At 46.8% G+C, this 22862-nt stretch overlaps 1 protein-coding gene across 1 annotated transcript; it reads right to left on the bottom strand.

Moving 5' to 3' along the window:
* Nucleotides 1-1084: 1084 nt before the first annotated feature.
* LOC123759794 (phospholipid scramblase-like) lies at nucleotides 1085-14850 on the bottom strand. The gene is made up of 2 exons (XM_045745051.2): nucleotides 14832-14850; nucleotides 1085-1476 (listed from the first exon to the last, which is right to left on the bottom strand). Exons 1-2 carry the CDS (start codon nucleotides 14848-14850, stop codon nucleotides 1085-1087), a joined length of 411 nt encoding a protein of 136 aa, XP_045601007.2.
* Between the last annotated feature and the right edge of the window lie 8012 nt (nucleotides 14851-22862).

Genomic DNA, 22862 nt, shown 5'->3' with positions numbered 1-22862 from the left:
GTGCTGATAATAAATTTAAAATTGTAAAGTAATTTACAATTTCGTTGTAAAGTAATTTACAATTTCGTTGTAAAGTAATTTACAATTTCGTTGTAAAGTAATTTACAATTTCGTTGTAAAGTAATTTACAATTTCGTTGTAAAGTAATTTACAATTTCGTTGTAAAGTAATTTACAATTTCGTTGTAAAGTAATTTACAATTTCGTTGTAAAGTAGTTAGTGTTGAACTTCTTATGATTTATGAAAGATCTCCGACTTGTGAGGCTAAAATTAAAGTTTATTGTGCACCCCATACTCATCCTGTGAGTGGTAGTTTATTGTGCACCCCATACTCATCCTGTGAGTGGTAGTTTATTGTGCACCCCATACTCATCCTGTGAGTGGTAGTTTATTGTGCACCCCATACTCATCCTGTGAGTGGTAGTTTATTGTGCACCCCATACTCATCCTGTGAGTGGTAGTTTATTGTGCACCCCATACTCATCCTGTGAGTGGTAGTTTATTGTGCACCCCATACTCATCCTGTGAGTGGTAGTTTATTGTGCACCCCATACTCATCCTGTGAACAATAATTTATTGTGCACCCTATACTCATCCTGTGAGTGGTAGTTTATTGTGCACCCCATACTCATCCTGTGAACAATAGCTTATTGTGCACCCCATACTCATCCTGTGAGCAATAGCTTATTGTGCACCCCATAATATATTAACAATATCACCTATATTTCACGCCTTATAATTACAATGTCAGCTAGTTACAAAGATTGTGCCACTTCAATAGCTATGTATTTACAACTAAACATTATACATTAATAGTAGGTCTTTTCTCTAATACATTGTTTTAGCTACAGCTGTTGTTGTTAAAGATTCGCTACCTGGAACTAAAAGTTCCAAGTAGCACGGGCTATGGTGAGCCCGTGGTGCCTTTTTTTTAGCTACAGCTGTATTATAGGGTAATAGGGGAGCTGCTGTTTTATAACTGCCAGTCTACACTCTATGCTGCCTGTTCCCTAATCTCATATGTCGTTTATCTACTGGAAGTGAACGTGGATACAGTGTAACGACTTCACATATTTTTAATAAGCTATTGAGGTGGTCTTAATAACCCTTCAGAGGTTGATAGGTCCCTCATCTCTGCACCAAATACTGTAGGATTAGGCACTGTAGGATTAGGCACTGTAATATCAGGTACTGTAGGATTAGGCACTGTAGGATCAGGCACTGTAGGATTAGGCACTGTAGGATTAGGCACTGTAATATTAGGCACTGTAGGATTAGGCACTGTATGATCAGGCACTGTAGGATTAGGCACTGTAGGATTAGGCACTGTAGGATCAGGCACTGTAGGATTAGGCACTGTAGGATTAGGCACGGTAGGATCCGGCAATGTAGGATTAGGCACGGTAGGATCCGGCAATGTAGGATTAGGCACTGTAGGATCAGGCACAGTAGGATCAGGCACTGTAATATTAGGCACTGTAGGATTAAGCACTGTTGTAGCATTAACCCTAACAAACACATTTCACTAATACTAACCCGGCCTGCTACTAGACCGACGCATTTTGACGTACACTCTGCCAAAAAATTGCCGTACTAGAAAATAGTGGCGGCTCGCGAAATCGACACATAGTCTCGTTTTCTGTTTTAGGTCCTCAGGTGGCTTAGGATACGGGCACTTTAATACGACCGTTTCTGGACGTTGGGGAAACCTTATGAGGACGTTCTGGCAATGCAACGAACACGTATTTTAACAACACTGAGTGTTGCAAGCAGCAGTATAACAGCATCATGATATAGAAACACAAGATGAGGCTCTTCAGCCAACATATGTTGGGTAGATATGACACAGCTTTTACAGCGGGTTAATTACATATTTTTATGGATGTGTAAGCTATGTGTAGGGGCCTGACGGCTGAGTGGACAGCGCTCGGGGTTCGTAGTTATGAGGTTACGGGTTCGATCCCCGGCGGAAATAAATTGGCAGTTTCTTTCACCCTGATGCCCCCCTGTTCACCTAGTGGTAAATAGGTACCTGGGAGTTAGTCAGCTGTCACGGGCTGCTTCTTGGGGGTGGAGGCATGGTCGAGGACCGGGCCGCGGGGACGCTAATAAGCCCCGAGATCATCTCAAGATAACCTCAAGATAAGCTGGCTGAAATTGCATTTCAGCTTTGTAAACACACATTAATCACATTCTGTGGTTGAGTATTTAATAACTAAACTATGCCACATGTATCTACATGTTTATGTAGGGCTGACGTAACTATATGTATTGTATATGTACTTGTTAGCTGTTGTTGTTGTTAAAGATTTGCAACCCAGAACCAAAAGTTCCAAGTAGCACGGGCTATGGTGAGTACGTAGTACTAGTTAGCATTGTGAGAGCACTTGGATCACCTTCGGTGGTTGAGAACTTGTCATGTGATCACACTGCTGTGGTACGCCTTCTCTCACACTGTTCACGGAGAACCGAAGAACATATATGTGTGTGTGGGTTACCATTGTAAATATATAGCCTCTTCTGACTCAGAAAGTTGAAAAAAAAATTATAGAAAGTTGTATATTATTGTATATTGTATATATTGTTGTATAGTTGTATAGTTGTATAGTTGTATATTGTATATTGTATATAGTAAGTAGTTAGTGCTAAGAGGTGAATTTTACCTGGTTGATGGGGTTCTGGGAGTTCTTCTACTCCCTAAGCCCGGCTCGAGGCCAGGCTTGACTTGTGAGAGTTTGGTCCACTAGGCTGTTGCTTGGAGCGGCCCGCAGGCCCACATATACCTGGTTGATGGGGTTCTGGGAGTTCTTCTACTCCCCAAGCCCGGCCCGAGGCCAGGCTTGACTTGTGAGAGTTTGGTCCACTAGGCTGTTGCTTGGAGCGGCCCGCAGGCCCACATATACCTGGTTGATGGGGTTCTGGGAGTTCTTCTACTCCCTAAGCCCGGCTCGAGGCCAGGCTTGACTTGTGAGAGTTTGGTCCACCAGGCTGTTGTTTGGAGCGGCCCGCAGGCCCACATACCCACCACAGCCCGGTTGGTCCGGCACTCCTTGGAGGAAATAATCTAGTTTTCTCTTGCAATCTTTAATCATTGCTCCTGCAAAGAAAACGAAATATGCAAATGAAGTACAATTCAGACTTAGAATGAATTATTCACAATCAGAGGTTCGGTTATGGCCAGACCCAGGCTAACCTCTTCTTGATGAATTAACTAGACTAAATATCGGACCCTGATGAATGAACTAGGCTAAATATCGCGCTCTAGCCCCTCCAGGTAGAAACGATTAAATTACTCTGGCAAGATACAAGTTCCAAGGAAAAGGTCCCAAGGTAAAGGTCCCAAGGTAAAGGTCCCAAGGAAAAGGTCCCAAGGAAAAGGTCCCAAGGTGAAGGTCCCAAGGTAAAGGTCCCAAGGAAAACCTACTGACCTAAGCATTGTGAGGAATGGAAACGAAAAGGCTCCATCAACATTCCTGAAACCAACATACGACTTACAGATACTCATCCCACTCCCTAAGTCATTAAATGATGAGAAGATAGTTCAAAGTCAGGATGATGACGTGTGTGGCACATGGGATACGAGGATAGGATAGGAGCTAGGATATAGAGATGGAGTGATGGAACGATACCTTCCAATCACTTGGGGCCATCGGGGAATCGATCGCCGACCTGCAAGAGGCGAGACCGACGCTCTACCGACCAGTTCAAGTACCCTGGTATCAAAATGAGACTGTACTCAGTACTAAATCTGTACTCGATCTAGTTGTGCTTGCTGGACGGTTGAGCTTCGGCTCTAGGGCCCCGTGTCCCTGTTGTAAAGGATACGCCAGCTATGCCCCTGTTCCACTCCCAGTGAAGGTTTAAACGGAGTTGACATATATGCTGTGGAGATGTAAAAAGTATCCTGCGGATCTGTTTCTGACAGGTCAGACATCTGGAGACTTGCACTGCTGCATCCACAGTCTTGGGCGACTCCTGCCTCTTCTCAGTGTGCCTCCTGCTCCACTGCTGGGTGAAGAGAGGCATCAGGTGAAGGAAGGGAAGGGACGTTGATCAAATGATTCTCTCTCACACACTCTCTCTCTCTTTCTCTCTCTCTCTCTCTCTCTCTCTCTCTCTCTCTCTCTCTCTCTCTCTCTCTCTCTCTCTCTCTCTCTCTCTCTCTCTCTCTCTCTCTCTCTCTCCCCCTCTCCCTCCCTCTCCCTCTCTCCCACACACACATTTGTTCTCTGCCACAAGAAAGTTAACCCCTTAGTTGAAACTCTATAAGATTAGCTTAAATTGCTCCCATCTCCTGAGATGGTGACGAGGCCCGCTCTATTGAGCTCTATTGAGCTCTATTGAGCTCTATTGAGCTCTATTGAGCTCTATTGAGCTCTATTGCAAGACGTTGCTACTGCAATGTAGAGGGAGGGGGGGGTGCAAGAGAGACTCAGGTGAATAGGAAAGAAGGGAATAGGGAAATAGATCATAGTGCAAATGAGGTGAATTGGGGAAAATAGGAGAGAGAGAGCAATGTAGGAACCCAATTCAACCTTCTATTAAAAGCAGCGGCTCACAGATATCCACGTTTTCTGTGCATCAGATCGATAGGGTAAGTGGGTTGGTTGGGTTGGTTGAATATATTTTTTACATCTGTTCTCTGCCGCAGATGTGGCCATTTATTTACATTTATTAACCTTGTATATGTACATTGTTTTCTGTCCTCCGTGGGCAGGATAGATCTGTTAAACGTCTGTTCTACATATACAGTGTTCTAGGTATGTTCTTTTATGTATAATGTGTTCACATAGGTGAAATGTTATTCTGACCGGGTTGGTGAATGGCTTTTCCATCCTGTGAGTGGTGGTGGACCCCATATCTATCCTGTGAGCGGTGGTGGACCCCATATCTATCCTGTGAGTGGTGGTGGACCCCATACCCAACCTGTGAGTGGTGGTGGACCCCATACCTATCCTGTGAGTGGTGGTGGACCCCATACCCATCCTGTGAGTGGTGGTGGACCCCATATCTATCCTGTGAGCGGTGGTGGACCCCATATCTATCCTGTGAGCGGTGGTGGACCCCATACCTATCCTGTGAGTGGTGGTGGACCCCATACCCATCCTGTGAGCGGTGGTGGACCCCATACCCGTCCTGTGAGAGGTGGTGGACCCCATACCCATCCTGTGAGTGGTGGTGGACCCCATATCTATCCTGTGAGCGGTGGTGGACCCCATATCTATCCTGTGAGCGGTGGTGGACCCCATATCTATCCTGTGAGCGGTGGTGGACCCCATATCTATCCTGTGAGCGGTGGTGGACCCCATACCTATCCTGTGAGCGGTGGTGGACCCCATATCTATCCTGTGAGCGGTGGTGGACCCCATATCTATCCTGTGAGTGGTGGTGGACCTCATATCTATCCTGTGAGCGGTGGTGGACCCCATATCTATCCTGTGAGTGGTGGTGGACCCCATACCTATCCTGTGAGCGGTGGTGGACCCCATACCTATCCTGTGAGCGGTGGTGGACCCCATACCCATCCTGTGAGTGGTGGTGGACCCCATATCTATCCTGTGAGCGGTGGTGGACCCCATATCTATCCTGTGAGCGGTGGTGGACCCCATATCTATCCTGTGAGCGGTGGTGGACCCCATACCTATCCTGTGAGCGGTGGTGGACCCCATATCTATCCTGTGAGCGGTGGTGGACCCCATATCTATCCTGTGAGCGGTGGTGGACCCCATATCTATCCTGTGAGCGGTGGTGGACCCCATATCTATCCTGTGAGCGGTGGTGGACCCCATACCTATCCTGTGAGCGGTGGTGGACCCCATACCCGTCCTGTGAGAGGTGGTGGACCCCATACCTATCCTGTGAGCGGTGGTGGACCCCATACCCGTCCTGTGAGAGGTGGTGGACCCCATACCCGTCCTGTGAGTGGTGGTGGACCCCATACCTATCCTGTGAGCGGTGGTGGACCCCATACCCATCCTGTGAGGGGTGGTGGACCCCATACCCATCCTGTGAGCAGTAGTGGACCCCATGCCCATCCTGTGAGCGATAGTGGACCCCATACCCATCCTGTGAGTGGTGGTGGACCCCATACCCATCCTGTGAGCGATGGTGGACCCCATACCTCTCCTGTGAGTGGTGGTGGACCCCATACCTATCCTGTGAGCGATAGTGGACCCCATACCTATCCTGTGAGCGATAGTAGACCCCATACCCATCCTGTGGGCGGTAATGGACCCCATACCCATCCTGTGAGGGGTGGTGGACCCCATACCTATCCTGTGAGCGATAGTGAACGCCATACCTATCCTGTGAGCGATAGTGGACCCCATACCTATCCTGTGAGCGATAGTGAACCCCATACCTATCCTGTGAGCGATAGTGGACCCCATACCTATCCTGTGAGCGATAGTGGACCCCATACCCATCTTGTGAGCGATAGTGGACCCCATACCTATCCTGTGAGCGATAGTGGACCCCATACCCATCCTGTGGGCGGTAATGGACCCCATACCCATCCTGTGAGGGGTGGTGGACCCCATACCTATCCTGTGAGCGATAGTGAACGCCATACCTATCCTGTGAGCGATAGTGGACCCCATACCTATCCTTGTGAGCGATAGTGGACCCCATACCCATCCTGTGAGGGGTGGTGGACCCCATACCTATCCTGTGAGCGATAGTGAACGCCATACCTATCCTGTGAGCGATAGTGGACCCCATACCCATCCTGTGAGCCGTTGCTGTGAAGGGCAGAGGGGCATAATATGTTCAGGAACTTGACCCCAAAACTAATTTAGATTAGCAAGTTAGTCTGGTTGATCAGTCCAGCAACCAGGAGGCCTGGTCGACGACCGGGCCGCGGGGACACTAAGCCCCGGAAGCACCTCAAGGTAGTCGCTAATTTTTCCATATAAATCTGCAGTCCTTAATAGCATGTATGCAATAGGCTAAAATAAATTCACCCCTGAAGCTAGTTGTTTAAGCAATTCCAAACTTAATTAGCCAATTACATGGTTTGTTGACATATACAACAGTCAGTTTATAGACTTTATCGAACCCAGTTGTGATCCCACGAGTGAGTTCGAGTTTGTTTAATTTGTGTATTAGAAACACCATTCTCATCTTGTGGGCAATTAGGTGCATGGTTTCAGTTTCACATAATTGGTACGAGGAATGGACCACAAAAACTTTGTAATTTACATTCGTGGTGAGGTAGTTATATACGAGTTTGATTACTATGGGGGTAGTTGACCCTATACCCATCCTGTGAGTGGTAGTGGACCCCATACCCATCTTGTGAGTGGTAGTGGACCCCATACCCATCCTGTGAGTGGTAGTGGACCCCATACCCATCCTGTGAGTGGTAGTTGACCCCATACCCCATCCTGTGAGTGGTAGTGGACCCTTCTACCCATCCTGTGAGTGGTATTGACCCCATACCCATCCTGTGAGTGGTAGTGGACCCCATACCCATCCTGTGAGTGGTAGTTGACCCCATACCCATCCTGTGAGTGGTAGTGGACCCCATACCCATCCTGTGAGTGGTAGTGGACCCCATACCCATCCTGTGAGTGGTAGTGGACCCCATACCCATCCTGTGAGTGGTAGTGGACCCCATACCCATCCTGTGAGTGGTAGTGGACCCCATACCCATCCTGTGAGTGGTAGTGGACCCTATACCCATCTTGTGAGTGGTAGTGGATCTCATACCCATCCTGTGAGTGGTAGTGGATCCCATACCCATCCTGTGGGTAGTAGTGGACCCCATACCCCATCCTGTGAGCGGTAGTGGATCCCATACCCATCCTGTGGGTAGTAGTGGACCCCATACCCATCCTGTGAGTGGTAGTTGACCCCATACCCATCCTGTGAGTGGTGGTGGACCCTTATACCCATCCTGTGAGTGGTAGTGGACCCTTATACCCATCCTGTGAGTGGTAGTGGACCCCATACCCATCCTGTGAGTGGTAGTGGACCCTATACCCATCCTGTGAGTGGTAGTGAACCCCATACCCATCTTGTGAGTGGTAGTGGACCCCATACCCCATCCTGTGAGCGGTAGTGGATCCCATACCCATCCTGTGGGTAGTAGTGGACCCATACCCATCCTGTGTGTGGTAGTGGACCCCATACCCATCCTGTGAGTGGTAGTGGACCCCATACCCATCTTGTGAGTGGTAGTGGACCCCATACCCCATCCTGTCAGTAGTAGTGGACCTTTATACCCATCCTGTGAGCAGTAGTGGACCCCATACCCATCCTGTGAGCAGTAGTGGACCCCATACCCATCTTGTGAGCAGTAGTGGACCCCATACCCATCCTGTGAGCGGTGGTGGACCCTTATACCCATCCTGTGAGTGGTAGTGGACCCTTATACCCATCCTGTGAGTGGTAGTGGACCCTTATACCCATCCTGTGAGTGGTAATGGACCCTTATACCCATCCTGTGAGTGGTAGTGGACCCTTATACCCATCCTGTGAGTGGTAGTAGACCCTTATACCCATCCTGTGAGTGGTAGTGGACCCTTATACCCATCCTGTGAGTGGTAGTGGACCCCATACCCATCCTGTGAGTGGTAGTGGACCCTATACCCATCCTGTGAGTGGTAGTGAACCCCATACCCATCTTGTGAGTGGTAGTGGACCCCATACCCCATCCTGTGAGCGGTAGTGGATCCCATACCCATCCTGTGAGTGGTAGTGGACCCCATACCCATCCTGTGAGAGGTAGTGGACCCCATACCCATCCTGTGAGAGGTAGTGGACCCCATACCCATCCTGTGAGCAGTAGTAAACCCTCATACCCATAGGGTCCAAATACCCTCATACCTGATGACATCACCTCATGTCATATACTGTTTCTTAATTACTCTACTACCTTGTTTGACAACAATTTTATCCATCCGATGCACTCAATAATTCGTATGACATGGACCGCCCACTATACTCCATTTAACTCGTGCCCTTCTGCCTCTCACTCACCCGATTCATCCCTAATTTTAGGTAATTTCGTGATGAATTTTTTTTTTTTTGGGTATCAGTTGACGTGGGTGTAAATGTTGCAGTGTGTTGCGTCTGGCACAGTGACGGGGGCGTTGTTTAAACGTCACAACGGGTGTGTTTAATTAGCTTTTTTCTGTACGTCGTATAGTGTGAGAGATGTGTGGTGGTTGGGGAATGAGCAAATACTGATGAGTTGGGTTATCTTAGTTCTGTATATCTCACACCAGAGCGTGTGTCTCTCACACGCACACATACACACATACACACATACACATACATACACACATACATACATACACACATACACACACATACATACACACACATACATACATACACACACACACACACTCGTGTCTGTGTTTGCCCAACTGTGTTCCCCCTTTCAGTCGTTTGTTCTTCTTTCTGATGGTGTTATCAGGACTTCCTGTTCTTCAGGGTCTTGTTCTTCTCTCCCCTTTCCCGTTACTTCCTTCTCATATCTTCCCCTCTTCCTATCCCTTCCTCTCTCATCTTGGAGAATGGTTAGCGGGCAGCGTTTTCATCTGGTTCACCCTTCCCTTCCCTTCCCTTCCCTTCCCTTCCCTACCCTTCCCTTCCCTTCCCTTCCCTTCCCTTCCCTTCCCTTCCCTTCCCTTCCCTCCCCTTCCCTCCCCTTCCCTCCCCTTCCCTTCCCTCCCCTTCCCTCCCCTTCCCTCCCCTTCCCTCCCCTTCCCTTCCCTTCCCTTCCCTTCCCTTCCCTTCCCTCCCCTTCCCTTCCCTTCCCTTCCCTACCCTTCCCTCCCCTTCCCTCCCCTTCCCTTCCCTTCCCTCCCCTTCCCTCCCCTTCCCATCCCTTCCCTCCCCTTCCCTTCCTTCCCTCCCCTTCCCTTCCTTCCCTTCCCTTCCCTTCCTTCCCTTCCTTCCCTTCCCTTCCCTTCCTTCCCTCCCTCCCCTTCCCTTCCCTTCCCTCCCCTTCCCTTCCTTCCCTTCCCTTCCCTTCCTTCCCTTCCCTTCCCTTCCCTTCCCTTCCCTTCCCTTCCCTTCCCTCCTCTTCCCTTCCCTCCTAGGACGGACCAGTGTCATCCTTGAAGGCCACACTCCCCTGAGGTCAGCTCTGCCTGGCCTTCGTTAGTGTCTTGAGAGAAAGGGGGGGGGGTTATGGGGGCGTCACCCCCTTGCAGCCAAGGAGGAGGGAAGGGGGAAGGGAGGGAAGGGGTGTAGGAGACACACACCACAGCCTTGGCAGGAGGAAGGGATTGAAAGGGAGATGAACAATTTGAATTCAATGAACAAGGAGGCATTTTCAAAAAGGTTGATCTGCCACAAGTTAAGCAAAGATACTGTTCTTCCCGAGTGATAACATGTGTTTGCCTCTTGACACTTTTATACACCGAGAAACTAATCACACATAACCTTAATCATCAGTTAACTGCTCAATTAAGTGTTCCGGAACTCATTGACACTACACAAGTTGACAGTATGATCATACACGAATTGTCTTCACTCTCAATTCATCTACTGGGAGAAATGTATGAGTATCTGGAACAAAATACTGAGTAATATACTCACTTGCGATCACTGTGTTGTTTCAAGCGTAGGTGTGACAATTATGAATTTCAGCTACCTAGCACGGCCCAATAGCCCTCCTGTTTCCTGTATTCTGTGTTGTTTGATGATTCTAAACTACTCTCACTCGGCCGTTCGGATGGTCACTGCTGGCTGCCTGTCCCCATCTCAACTCTTCACGTCTTGTGGCCCTTTTTTTCTCCTTGTTTAATATCTGCAGAACAAATCTTGACCCATCTGTCAAGGGCGCCTGACAGCTGGGTGGACAGCGCTTCGGATTCGTAGTCCTGAGGTTCCGGGTTCGATCCCCGGTGGAGGCGGAGACAAATGGGCAAAATGTTTCTTTCACGCTGATGCCTCTGTTACCCAGCAGTAAATAGGTACCTGGGAGTTAGACAGCTGCTACGGGCTGCTTCCTGGGGGTGGAGGCCTGGTCGAGGACCGGATATATATATATATATATATATATATATATATATATATATATATATATATATATATATATATATATATATATATATATATAATATATGTACACATATATAAACCCCTCTCTCTTCTTCTGTTGTATTCGTCTCTGTTTGGCCCGGATTCGTGTGTCGTTAAGTCCCATTGTTCTTCTGTTTTCACTGTTGTTCACTCTCAGACAACTTCTGTTGCTGGGGCCATCTTATCTCACTAATTGTCACTGGTTTCTTGCAGTCTAATTGCTGTTGTGTATATCCTGTGTGTATGTGTGTGTGTTTGTGTGTGTTTGTGTGTGTGTTTGTGTGTGTGTTTGTGTGTGTGTTTGTGTGTGTGGGTGTGTGTGTGTGTGTGTGTGTGTGTGTGTGTGTGTGTGTGTGTGTGTGTGTGTGTGTGTGTGTGTGTGTGTGTGTTTGCTAGTTGTGTTTGTGTTTTTTTACGGGGGTTGAGCTTTGCTCTTTCGGCCCGCCTCTCAACTGTCAATCAACTGTTTACTAACTACTTCTTTTTTTTTTTTTTTTTTTTTTTTTTTTCCACACCACACACACACACACACCCCAGGAAGCAGCCCGTGACAGCTGACTAACTCCCAGGTACCTATTTACTGCTAGGTAACAGGGGCACTTAGGGTGAAAGAAACTTTGCCCATTTGTTTCTGCCTCGTGCGGGAATCGAACCCGCGCCACAGAATTACGAGTCCTGCGCGCTATCCACCAGGCTACGAGGCCCCCATGTGTGTGTGTGTGTGTGTGTGTGTTTGTGTGTACTCACCTAGTTGTACTCACCTAGTTGTGTTTGCGGGGGTTGAGCTCTGGCTCTTTGGTCCCGCCTCTCAACCGTCAATCAAGAGGTGTACAGATTCCTGAGCCTATTGGGCTCTATCATATCTACACTTGAAACTGTGTATGGAGTCAGCCTCCACCACATCTCTTCCTAATGCATTCCATTTATCCACGCCTCTGACACTAAAAAAGTTCTTTCTAATATCTCTGTGGCTCATTTGGGCACTCAGTTTCCACCTGTGTCCCCTTGTGCGTGTGCCCCGTGTGTTAAATAGCCTGTCTTTATCAACCCTGTCGATTCCCTTGAGAATCTTGAATGTGGTGATCATGTCCCCCCTAACTCTTCTGTCTTCCAACGAAGTGAGGTTTAATTCCCGTAGTCTCTCCTCGTAGCTTATACCTCTCAGCTCGGGTACTAGTCTGGTGGTAAACCTTTGAACCTTTTCCAGTTTAGTCTTATGCTTGACTAGATATGGACTCCATGCTGGAGCCGCATACTCCAGGATTGGTCTGACATACGTGGTATATAATGTTCTGAAAGATTCCTTACACAAGTTTCTAAAGGCCGTTCTTATGTTAGCCAACCTGGCATATGCTGCTGCTGTTATCCTCTTGATATGAGCTTCAGGGGACAGGTCTGGCGACCTGTGTGTGTGTGTGTGTGTGTGTGTGTGTGTGTGTGTGTGTGTGTGTGTGTGTGTGTGTGTTTACTAGTTGTGTTTTTGCGGGGGTTGAGCTTTGCTCTTTCGGCCCGCCTCTCAACTGTCAATCAACTGTTTACTAACTACTTTTTTTTTTCCACACCACACACACACACACACACACCCCAGGAAGCAGCCCGTGACAGCTGACTAACTCCCAGGTACCTATTTACTGCTAGGTAACAGGGGCACTTAGGTTGAAAGAAACTTTGCCCATTTGTTTCTGCCTCGTGCGGGAATCGAACCCGCGCCACAGAATTACGAGTCCTGCGCGCTATCCACCAGGCTACGAGGCCCCTGTGTGTGTGTGTGTGTGCATATGTGCATGCGTGTGTGCATATGTGCATGCGTGTGTGCATATGTGCGTGCGTGTGTGAATAACGGGCGTGCGTTCGTGCATGCGTGAATGCTTGCGTGTGTGAGTGCGTGCGTTCTTCACCAGTATAGTGCGAGTACCATTGAGTGATGGGGATTGAGTAGCGTGAGAGAGAGGGGGGGTCGCGTACCATGGGGGTGAGGGAGGGGGGGGGAGGAATGATTCCCATCCAACAACATACCAACCCCAACAACCCACCAAACCTGTCAAGCCAGAGACATGCCAATCGTCAACATTACAATGCTATAGTCTCCACTAATACGTCGCATTTTGAACGCTCTGGTCGGTCCTGTATACAACATGGAAGGTGACAGAACTAGGTAACTGGTTCAATCTGGCCGCGGATCCCTGGAATGGAGCCAAGTGGTGATGGTGGGAAGGGGGGGGGGGGGAGGGAGGAAGCGTGTATTTCCATTGCAAGGGACAGCATATTTGTCAAGCAGCTTTAAGTATGAATGCATGAGTCGCTGTATGAATGCACGAGTCGCTGTATGAATGCATGAGGCGCTGTATGAATGCACGAGTCGCTGTATGAATGCATGAGTCGCTGTATGAATGCACGAGTCGCTGTATGAATGCATGAGTCGCTGTATGAATGCACGAGTCGCTGTATGAATGCATGAGTCGCTGTATGAATGCATGAGTCGCTGTATGAATGCATGAGTCGCTGTATGAATGCATGAGTCGCTGTATGAATGCATGAGTCGCTGTATGAATGCATGAGTCGCTGAATGAATGCATGAGTCGCTGTATGAATGCACGAGTCGCTGTATGAATGCATGAGTCGCTGTATGAATGCATGAGTCGCTGTATGAATGCATGAGTCGCTGTATGAATGCATGAGTCGCTGTATGAATGCATGAGTCGCTGTATGAATGCATGAGTCGCTGAATGAATGCATGAGTCGCTGTATGAATGCATGAGTCGCTGTATGAATGCATGAGTCGCTGTATGAATGCATGAGTCGCTGTATGAATGCATGAGTCGCTGTATGAATGCATGAGTCGCTGAATGAATGCATGAGTCGCTGTATGAATGCATGAGTCGCTGTATGAATGCATGAGTCGCTGTATGAATGCATGAGTCGCTGTATGAATGCATGAGTCGCTGTATGAATGCATGAGTCGCTGTATGAATGAATGAGGTGCTGTATGAAGCAATATCCTAACTCAATCTGCAGTTACGATATTGTCCTCGTATCCCAGCTCCTTGTCCTCGTATCCCAGCTCCTTGTCCTCGTATCCCAGCTCTTTGTCCTCGTATCCCAGCTCCTTGTCCTCGTATCCCAGCTCCTTGTCCTCGTATCCCAGCTCCTTGTCCTCGTATCCCAGCTCCTTGTCCTTGTATCCCAGCTCCTTGTCCTCGTATCCCAGCTCCTTGTCCTCGTATCCCAGCTCCTTGTCCTCGTATCCCAGCTCCTTGTCCTCGTATCCCAGCTCCTTGTCCTCGTATCCCAGCTCCTTGTCCTCGCAAGCTTGCAGAAATACCTCGTTTTCTATTTCAATCCTCTTCGCTTGCCTAGAGGTTGGTACGCCTGACATTGTAATCTTTTGTTTATGTTCAGAACTCCTCAATATCTGGTCACTTTTGAGGCTAAACGGACAGTTGTTCGTATACCCCGAGTGTCGTATCGTGGGAAGTAAGTATCAGTGATCAAACTAACAGCACAAAAACGTGTGAATAAAGTTGGTTTCTGTGGCTAAATAAGACAATGTTTGGGTGACCCAGCGTCGCCTCCTGCTGGGCGCCCTGTGCCTCGTTGTCATGGCAACCCGGCGTACCAACCTTCCCGCTGGGCTCAAGCATTATTTACACTGTGTTTACACATTAAACTTACTTTTTTTATGACAATTAAACAGAGATAACGGTGCCTTTAAATAGATAACGGGTCGCGATTTGTACAACAATGGGTGATAAGCCATAGCTGTCCCCATGGCGCAGTGGTAAAGCACTCACCTAGGGCTTCGCGAGCCATTTGCCTAGGCTCGTATCCTAGCCGATTGACTGGGCGCCATTCCTTGGACCAGTTTCACGAAGCAGTTACGCAAGCACTTACGAACGTGTACATCTTTCCTCAATCTTTGACGGCTTTGGTTACATTTATTAAACAGTTTACAAGCATGAAAAACTTGCCAATCAACTGTTGTTATTGTTATAAACAGCCTCCTGGTGCTTCGGAGCTCATTAACTGTTTGATTATTTTAAACAAAGTCGCCAAAGATTGAGAAAAGATGTACAGGTTCGTAAGTGCTTGCGTAACTGCTTCGTGAATCTGACCCCTTATCTGTAGCCTCTGTCCACCCAGCAGTGAATGGGTACCTGGTTGTTAAACGATTTGGCAAGTCGTATTCCAAGGGAAAATAGGATTAAGGACCTGCCCGGAAACGCTATGCTTGTTAGTGGCTGTACAAGACTGTAAACACGCTTGCATGGATTAAATTGCCCTACTGATAGCGTAGTTTGCTTTCTATCTCTACAGGTGTGTACTGCTGTACATGACCTGTACAAGTACCGCTTGTTCAACGCAGGCCAGAGGTGTTTCCTTTGAGTTCTGACTTCAGAAAAGGTTTATTCATCTTTCCATCCTCTTATAGAAAACGGAAGGTCTCCCTTGCAGGGTACGAAAGGTTATTCTCAGAAAGTACAGGATCGCCCCAGGGATACGGTAGGTCATTTCACACACTCGGAAGGTTATCTTTTATTTCCTGGAGGGAGGGAACTATCATTGGGAAAGCGCCAAGTCATTACGACTATATAGCACTGGGAAAGGGGTCAGGATAAGGATTTGGGATGGGACGGGGGGAAGGAATGGTGCCCAACCACTTGTGGACGGTCGGGGATTGAACTTCGATCTGCATGAAGCGAGACCGTCGCTCTACCGTCCAGCCCAAGTGAACGAGCCCACCTGTACTACCGGGGGACCTGCTCTGGCACTCCCTAATACTTGTACCTCAAAGCACTTGCTTTGGTATCCTTTGGAAGATACCAAAGTCTTTCCGACAGTCATGGAAGATGCAGCGCACCCATCGCTCTCCATCTTACCTTCGAGCGCAGTGTCGATGAGTTATGTGAGTCTCGTTAAACATGACTCCTCTGAATGTGTTGCTTCACAGTTCAACAAATCACACCTCACCAGTAGTGTGTTTGTGGCTGAGTTACGCTACAATTATTCTCATCTTTGCATATAATAACTATATTTTTGGGGGGAGTGGGAGCTTGGCCTCTCTGCCTGACGTGAATATTAAAATGGATGTGACTGGAATGTTGACCAGACCACACACTAGAAGTTGAAGGGACGACGACGTTTCGGTCCGTCCTGGACCATTCTCAAGTCGATTCACAATCGACTTGAGAATGGTCCAGGGCGGACCGAAACGTCGTCGTCCCTTCACCTTCTAGTGTGTGGTCTGGTCAACATACTTCAGCCACGTTATTGTGACTCCTCGCCTGCATGTGACTGGAATGTTGTGTGAATGTCGTTAGCCCTCAGCCCCCACTTGTTTGGGTGAGGAGGAACAATGGGCTTTGGCAGAAAGGCTGAAATAGGCTTAGAGCCCATTTCTGCTTGGGCTCTATAAGGCTCTATCCGGCTCGCTAAGTGTTACTCATTTTAGTCTTTCTCGGCGGATGAGTATTTATGACTCGTATGTTGGCTTCAGTAAAGTTATGTCCGCTGAGTTGAACAAATTATGCGTTGTTAGTTATTAGTTGACATCTTATTTGGTTTGTTAATCTGCACTGTGGTAGACTGTGTTCCAGTGGTCTGTTTGTGCTGTAACTACACTGTGATAGACAGTGTTCTAGTGGTCTGTTTGTGCTGTAACTCTGCACTGTGATAGACAGTGTTCCAGTGGTCTGTTTGTGCTGTAACTACACAGTGATAGACAGTGTTCCAGTGGTCTGTGCTGTAACTACACAGTGATAGACAGTGTTCCAGTGGTCTGTTTGTGCTGTAACTACACTGTGATAGACAGTGTTCCAGTGGTCTGTTTGTGCTGTAACTACACTGTGATAGACAGTGTTCCAGTGGTCTGTTTGTGCTGTAACTACACTGTGATAGACAGTGTTCCAGTGGTCTGTTTGTGCTGTAACTACACTGTGATAGACAGTGTTCCAGTGGTCTGTTTGTGCTGTAACTACACTGTGATAGACAGTGTTCCAGTGGTCTGTTTGTGCTGTTACTACACAGTGATAGACAGTGTTCCAGTGGTCTGTTTGTGCTGTAACTCTGCACTGTGATAGACAGTGTTCCAGTGGTCTGTTTGTGCTGTAACTCTGCACTGTGATAGACAGTGTTCCAGTGGTCTGTTTGTGCTGTAACTACACAGTGATAGTGTTCCAGTGGTCTGTTTGTGCTGTAACTCTGCACTGTAATAGACAGTGTTCCAGTGGTCTGTGCTGTAACTACACAGTGATAGACAGTGTTCCAGTGGTCTGTTTGTGCTGTAACTACACTGTGATAGACAGTGTTCCAGTGGTCTGTGCTGTAACTACACAGTGATAGACAGTGTTCCAGTGGTCTGTTTGTGCTGTAACTACACTGTGATAGACAGTGTCCCAGTGGTCTGTTTGTACTGTAACTACACTGTGATAGACAGTGTTCCAGTGGTCTGTTTGTGCTGTAACTGCACTGTGATAGACAGTGTTCCAGTGGTCTGTGCTGTAACTACACAGTGATAGACAGTGTTCCAGTGGTCTGTTTGTGCTGTAACTACACAGTGATAGACAGTGTTCCAGTGGTGTATCAGAGTGACCACTGTATATAGAGAGGAAATGTCTCCACAATGCAAACATTTCCTCACTCCAAGAACCTGTATATCTGTTTACATTGGTCATGGGTAAATCCCCCCCCCCCCGGCCAGGTGCCAATTAGTGCCCGCTTATCTTAGTGTCTCTCTCTCTCTCTCTCTCTCTCTCTCTCTCTCTCTCTCTCTCTCTCTCTCTCTCTCTCTCTCTCTCTCTCTCTCTCTCTCTCTCTCTCTCTCTCTCGTCATTTCCGTTTTGGGATTTTTTCCATATTTGAGAATTTGAATTAAATTAAGATCTGTGGAGGAGAGACTTGAGCCCGCCAGGGGGCGCCTAGCTTCATATAAATATATAAATAAAAGGGGGGGGGATTTAGGTAGTGATCATTATTGAACTTTCTGATGATTAATGGCAGTATTGTTGAACATTCTGATGATTAATGGCAGTATTGTTGAACATTAATGATTATTTGTTGTATTGTTGAACATTCTGATGATTAATGGTTGTATTGTTGAACATTCTGATGATTAATGGTTCTATTGTTGAACATTCTGATGATTAATGGCTGCCGTTTTGAACTTTCTGATGGTGATTGCATTGCAAGTGAACATGAAAACGAGAACCGCGTTGAACAACAAGTTCAACGTAACTGTTCATTCACTAATTTTTGCCTTTTTAGAGAATGTTGCTAGCTCTGTTTATATATATATATATATATATATATATATATATATATATATATATATATATATATATATATATATATATATATATATAAAAGCAAGGCCTAATTTGCCTAACAAACAGGGTATTATCGTTATTTTCAAATATATCTTTCCAAATGAATTACTTGAATTAAGATAGATTAGGATAGGTTATGTAGGTTAGGTTTGATCAAATTTCTATGTAACTTTCAACTCAGTTGTAATAAAATTCAAATAATATATAATTGAAAGCTTAATTATTCGATAAGAAAAATGTTTTGACAAAAATTCCCATGAAAATTCAGCTTGTGATAGATGTTGTTGCTTAAGATTCTCAACCTGGAACACAAAGTTCCAAGTAGCACGGGCTATGGCGAGCCCGTGCTACACACGCATAAGAGACGTGTGTGTGTTCTTAAGAAATGAAAGTGGTGGTGGGGGGTTAAGGTGTCAGTAGGCTAGATACACAATAATAAAAGGCGTCAACAAAAGGTGTTGGAGAAAGGGGTTCATGAACTCTTGATATAAACACCTCCAACCTTTGAGGAGACGGCCACCACTGTCGCTACGGCGCCTTGTAGGGGCTGGTGGCGTAGCTTGTAAGGCTGAAACCACCTCACCTGGAGACCTACCTGAAGGGAACCTCGTCTAGACCTCCTAGGGAGAGAGATCTGAAGGTGGTCTGGCGAAGGTGGTCTGGGGGATGGATTGAATAGCTTGAATAGCTAGATTAGTGTTAGGTTGATGGGGCAATAGCCGGTTATGTTCGCTTTCATCCATCTCTGCTTCATCTCCTACTTGTCCAGCATTGGTGAAATGTGTACTAACGGAGGCTAAAGATTAGACAATTATTATCTGCGTGGCGCCAGTGACCTGTTTGTTCTGGCACAAGTTAAAATATTCAACACACGGCGTCCCAGATATGAAAATGTCGAAGAGTGAGGCACTTAAGAGTAGGAAGACTCGTGTCAGTACGACTTTACGGCACTTGTAAGGAGGATATAAGTGGGAAGGAGCTGGGGTATGAGGACAAGGATCTGGGGTATGAGGACAAGGACCTGGGGTATGAGGACAAGGAGCTGGGGTATGAGGACAAGGAGCTGGAGAATGAGAACAAGGAGCTGGGATATGAGGACAAGGAGCTGGAGAATGAGAACAAGGAGCTGGGATATGAGGACAAGGAGCTGGGGTATGAGGACAAGAATCTGAAGTATGAGGACAAGGAGCTAGGAAATGAATACAAAAGAACTTGGATATGATGACAAAAAAACTACGATACGAGGATAAGAAGCTGGGATATGGACAGAGTGAAAGAACGATACCCAATTTACCTGGACCATCGGGAATTGAACTCCGACCCAGCAAAGTGCAATTCCGCCAACTTTATCATCAATCCTACGATAAAAAAAATTCTTTATAATTTACATAACACACGATAAAATTACATGGAACAAGGAAACGAGCCTCTGAACCCTAATCACCAATCATCACACTTCAAACCCTCAATCTTAAAGTTGGTAATAGTGAAGAAATGTTTATATTGAGCCGGATATAAGCTATAAGAACGACTCGAGTCTCTTATCTTGCAGCCACGTGTGTAAAAAGTGGGTTTTCTCCTCCAGCAGCTTAAGTGATTTAAGTCATAACTTTTAAGTAACTTTTGAGTCGTAACTCAACTAGCTGTGTTTCGAAACGTTACTTGACGTTACTGGCTGTGTTTTAAGACGTTACTTGACGTTACTGGCTGTGTTTTGAGACGTTACTTGACGTTACTGGCTGTGTTTTGAGACGTTACTTGACGTTACTGGCTGTGTTTTGAGACGTTACTTGACGTTACTGGCTGTGTTTTAAGACGTTCCTTGATGTCACTGGCAGTGTTTTGAGACGTTACTTGACGTTACTGGCTGTGTTTTAAGACGTTACTTGATGTTACTGGCTGTGTTTTAAGACGTTACTTGACGTTACTGGCTGTGTTTTGAGACGTTACTTGACGTTACTGGCTGTGTTTTGAGACGTTACTTGACGTTACTGGCTGTGTTTTAAGACGTTACTTGATGTTACTGACTGTGTTTTGAGACGTTACTTGACGTTACTGGCTGTGTTTTAAGACGTTACTTGATGTTACTGACTGTGTTTTGAGACGTTACTTGACGTTACTGGCTGTGTTTTAAGACGTTACTTGACGTTACTGACTGTGTTTTAAGACATTACTTGACGTTACTGGCTGTGTTTTGAGACGTTACTTGACGTTACTGGCTGTGTTTTGAGACGTTACTTGACGTTACTGGCTGTGTTTTGAAACATTACTTGACGTTACTGGCTGTGTTTTAAGACGTTACTGGCTGTGTTTTAAGACGTTACTTGACGTTACTGGCTGTGTTTTAAGACGTTACTTGACGTTACTGGCTGTGTTTTAAGACGTTAAAACATCTTGAAGGCAGGAGGAGGATTATGAGGCCAGAATAGACATTATAACTCATGACTACGAGGCCAGGACAGGTGCTGGGATAGAAGGACGGACTCAACCACTTGGACCATCAGGGATCGAACGCGGACCTGCTTGAAGCGAGGTCAGCGCTAAGTCCCATTTAACAAAACACCCATATAACTAATGTTCATAACTACTAATTACATTAATTAATTTTATAGTATTTTACAGTCGCATCGTTAATTTGTTTCCTTATTAAACATAGTACGTTGTTTGGTTGTTAAAATACAGTTGTTTGCTTGTTGAATGTAGTTCATTGTGTGTTAAATGCTGTTGTTTTTTAAATGCAGTTCGTTGTTTGCGTGTTGAATGCAGTTAGGTTGTTAGTTAAATGCAGTTCGCTGTTACCTGAGCTCTTTGCAGGTATTCGACAGTTTACAGAGATATGCAAACTGGGCAGTTATCATATTGGTCAGTTTAACCAGTCCGCTGGCGTTCAGGGCCCTCATGTGACGTCATGAGGCCCTGTTGTAACGACCATGACGTCATGAGGCCCTGTTGTAACGACCATGACGTCATGAGGCCCTGTTGTAACGACCATGACGTCATGAGGCCCTGTTGTAACGACCATGACGTCATGAGGCCCTGTTGTAACGACCATGACGTCATGAGGCCCTGTTGTAACGACCATGACGTCATGAGGCCCTGTTGTAACGACCATGACGTCATGAGGCCCTGTTGTAACGACCATGACGTCATGAGGCCCTGTTGTAACGACCATGACGTCATGAGGCCCTGTTGTAAAAACCATGACGTCATGAGGCCCTGTTGTAACGACCATGACGTCATGAGGCCATGTTGTAACGACCATGACGTCATGAGGCCCTGTTGTAACGACCATGACGTCATGAGGCCCTGTTGTAACGACCATGACGTCATGAGGCCCTGTTGTAAGAACCATGACGTCATGAGGCCCTGTTGTAACGACCATGACGTCATGAGGCCCTGTTGTAACAACCATGACGTCATGAGGCCCTGTTGTAAAAACCATGACGTCATGAGGCCCTGTTGACCTAGTATGACGTCATTAAATCCGTTGTGAAGGGCAAATCACTATACTACGCTAGTAGACCCAGCATGAACTAGCCTCGCCTCCCCGTTGTAACTCTCAGGTAAACGCTACCACCACCACCACCACCACTACCACAACCACCATCACCCACTCCACCAGAAACGAGAGAGAGAATTAGGAAGAGAAGCCCAACTAGTCTCCTCTTGTGTACCCTAATACTTGTTGCAATAACCCATGAGTATTATCAACAGCACTATTATTACTACGCAAAAGGCGAGCACAATATAAATGACGTAGGTGTGTATAACGTAAGCCAGACTCACTACGGCGATAAGCGCACACAGCGATAAGGCCAAAGTAATAACGACAATTTTAGCATTAGAAAAACGGATCCGCCTCGTGGAAGTATAGCTTTGGGACGGAGGTCTCGTGGCGGCATCCGGGTGGTGAGTACTGTCTATCACTCGGGTGAAGGATCGGCTGTTTGCTGGACGATATGAGCTATCGTCGATCTCAGCCTAGCCCTGGTACTCCTGTCCCCAGTTGTCATAGAAGGTCCAACTAATGAAGCACTTCCGGCAGTTGCTTTTTACTCTAAAACGGAAACATTTTTCCTTTTCTTCGTGGGCTACTGGGTACGACGCTGTGAGTCTGGTAACGGGGCTTGGAGGGCCTTCTGGAGTGCAGGAAGAGCCGCCTGAAGCAGTTAGAGGGCTCGGAATGCCGTCCAGAGTAGTAGGAGCACTCTGAGTGGTCTTTGTAGATGTGGCACAGAGGCTCAGAGTGAAGCTAACGAGCATTTCCAAACTGAAGATCGTAGTCTGCACCCTTTCGACTAGTTTAGTATTCAGAGCCGTTAGAGAGATGTATTCGATCACCCCGTTCACTCTCGCGAATGCATCTCGTGAATCCCTCACGATACTACTGTATTCACTAACACCTAAACAATCGTCCAAAGACGTATCCAAACCTTTCAGACTGGATTTATTCGATTTTTCAGCATACGCCAAAATGAAAATATCAATCGGGGTTTTTCT

This window comes from Procambarus clarkii, chromosome 8 (assembly GCF_040958095.1).
Source record: "Procambarus clarkii isolate CNS0578487 chromosome 8, FALCON_Pclarkii_2.0, whole genome shotgun sequence".
In the NCBI taxonomy this organism is placed as follows: domain Eukaryota; kingdom Metazoa; phylum Arthropoda; class Malacostraca; order Decapoda; family Cambaridae; genus Procambarus; species Procambarus clarkii.
Note: the sequence above shows the minus strand (reverse complement) of the source record. Positions and strands in the feature narration are given on the sequence as shown.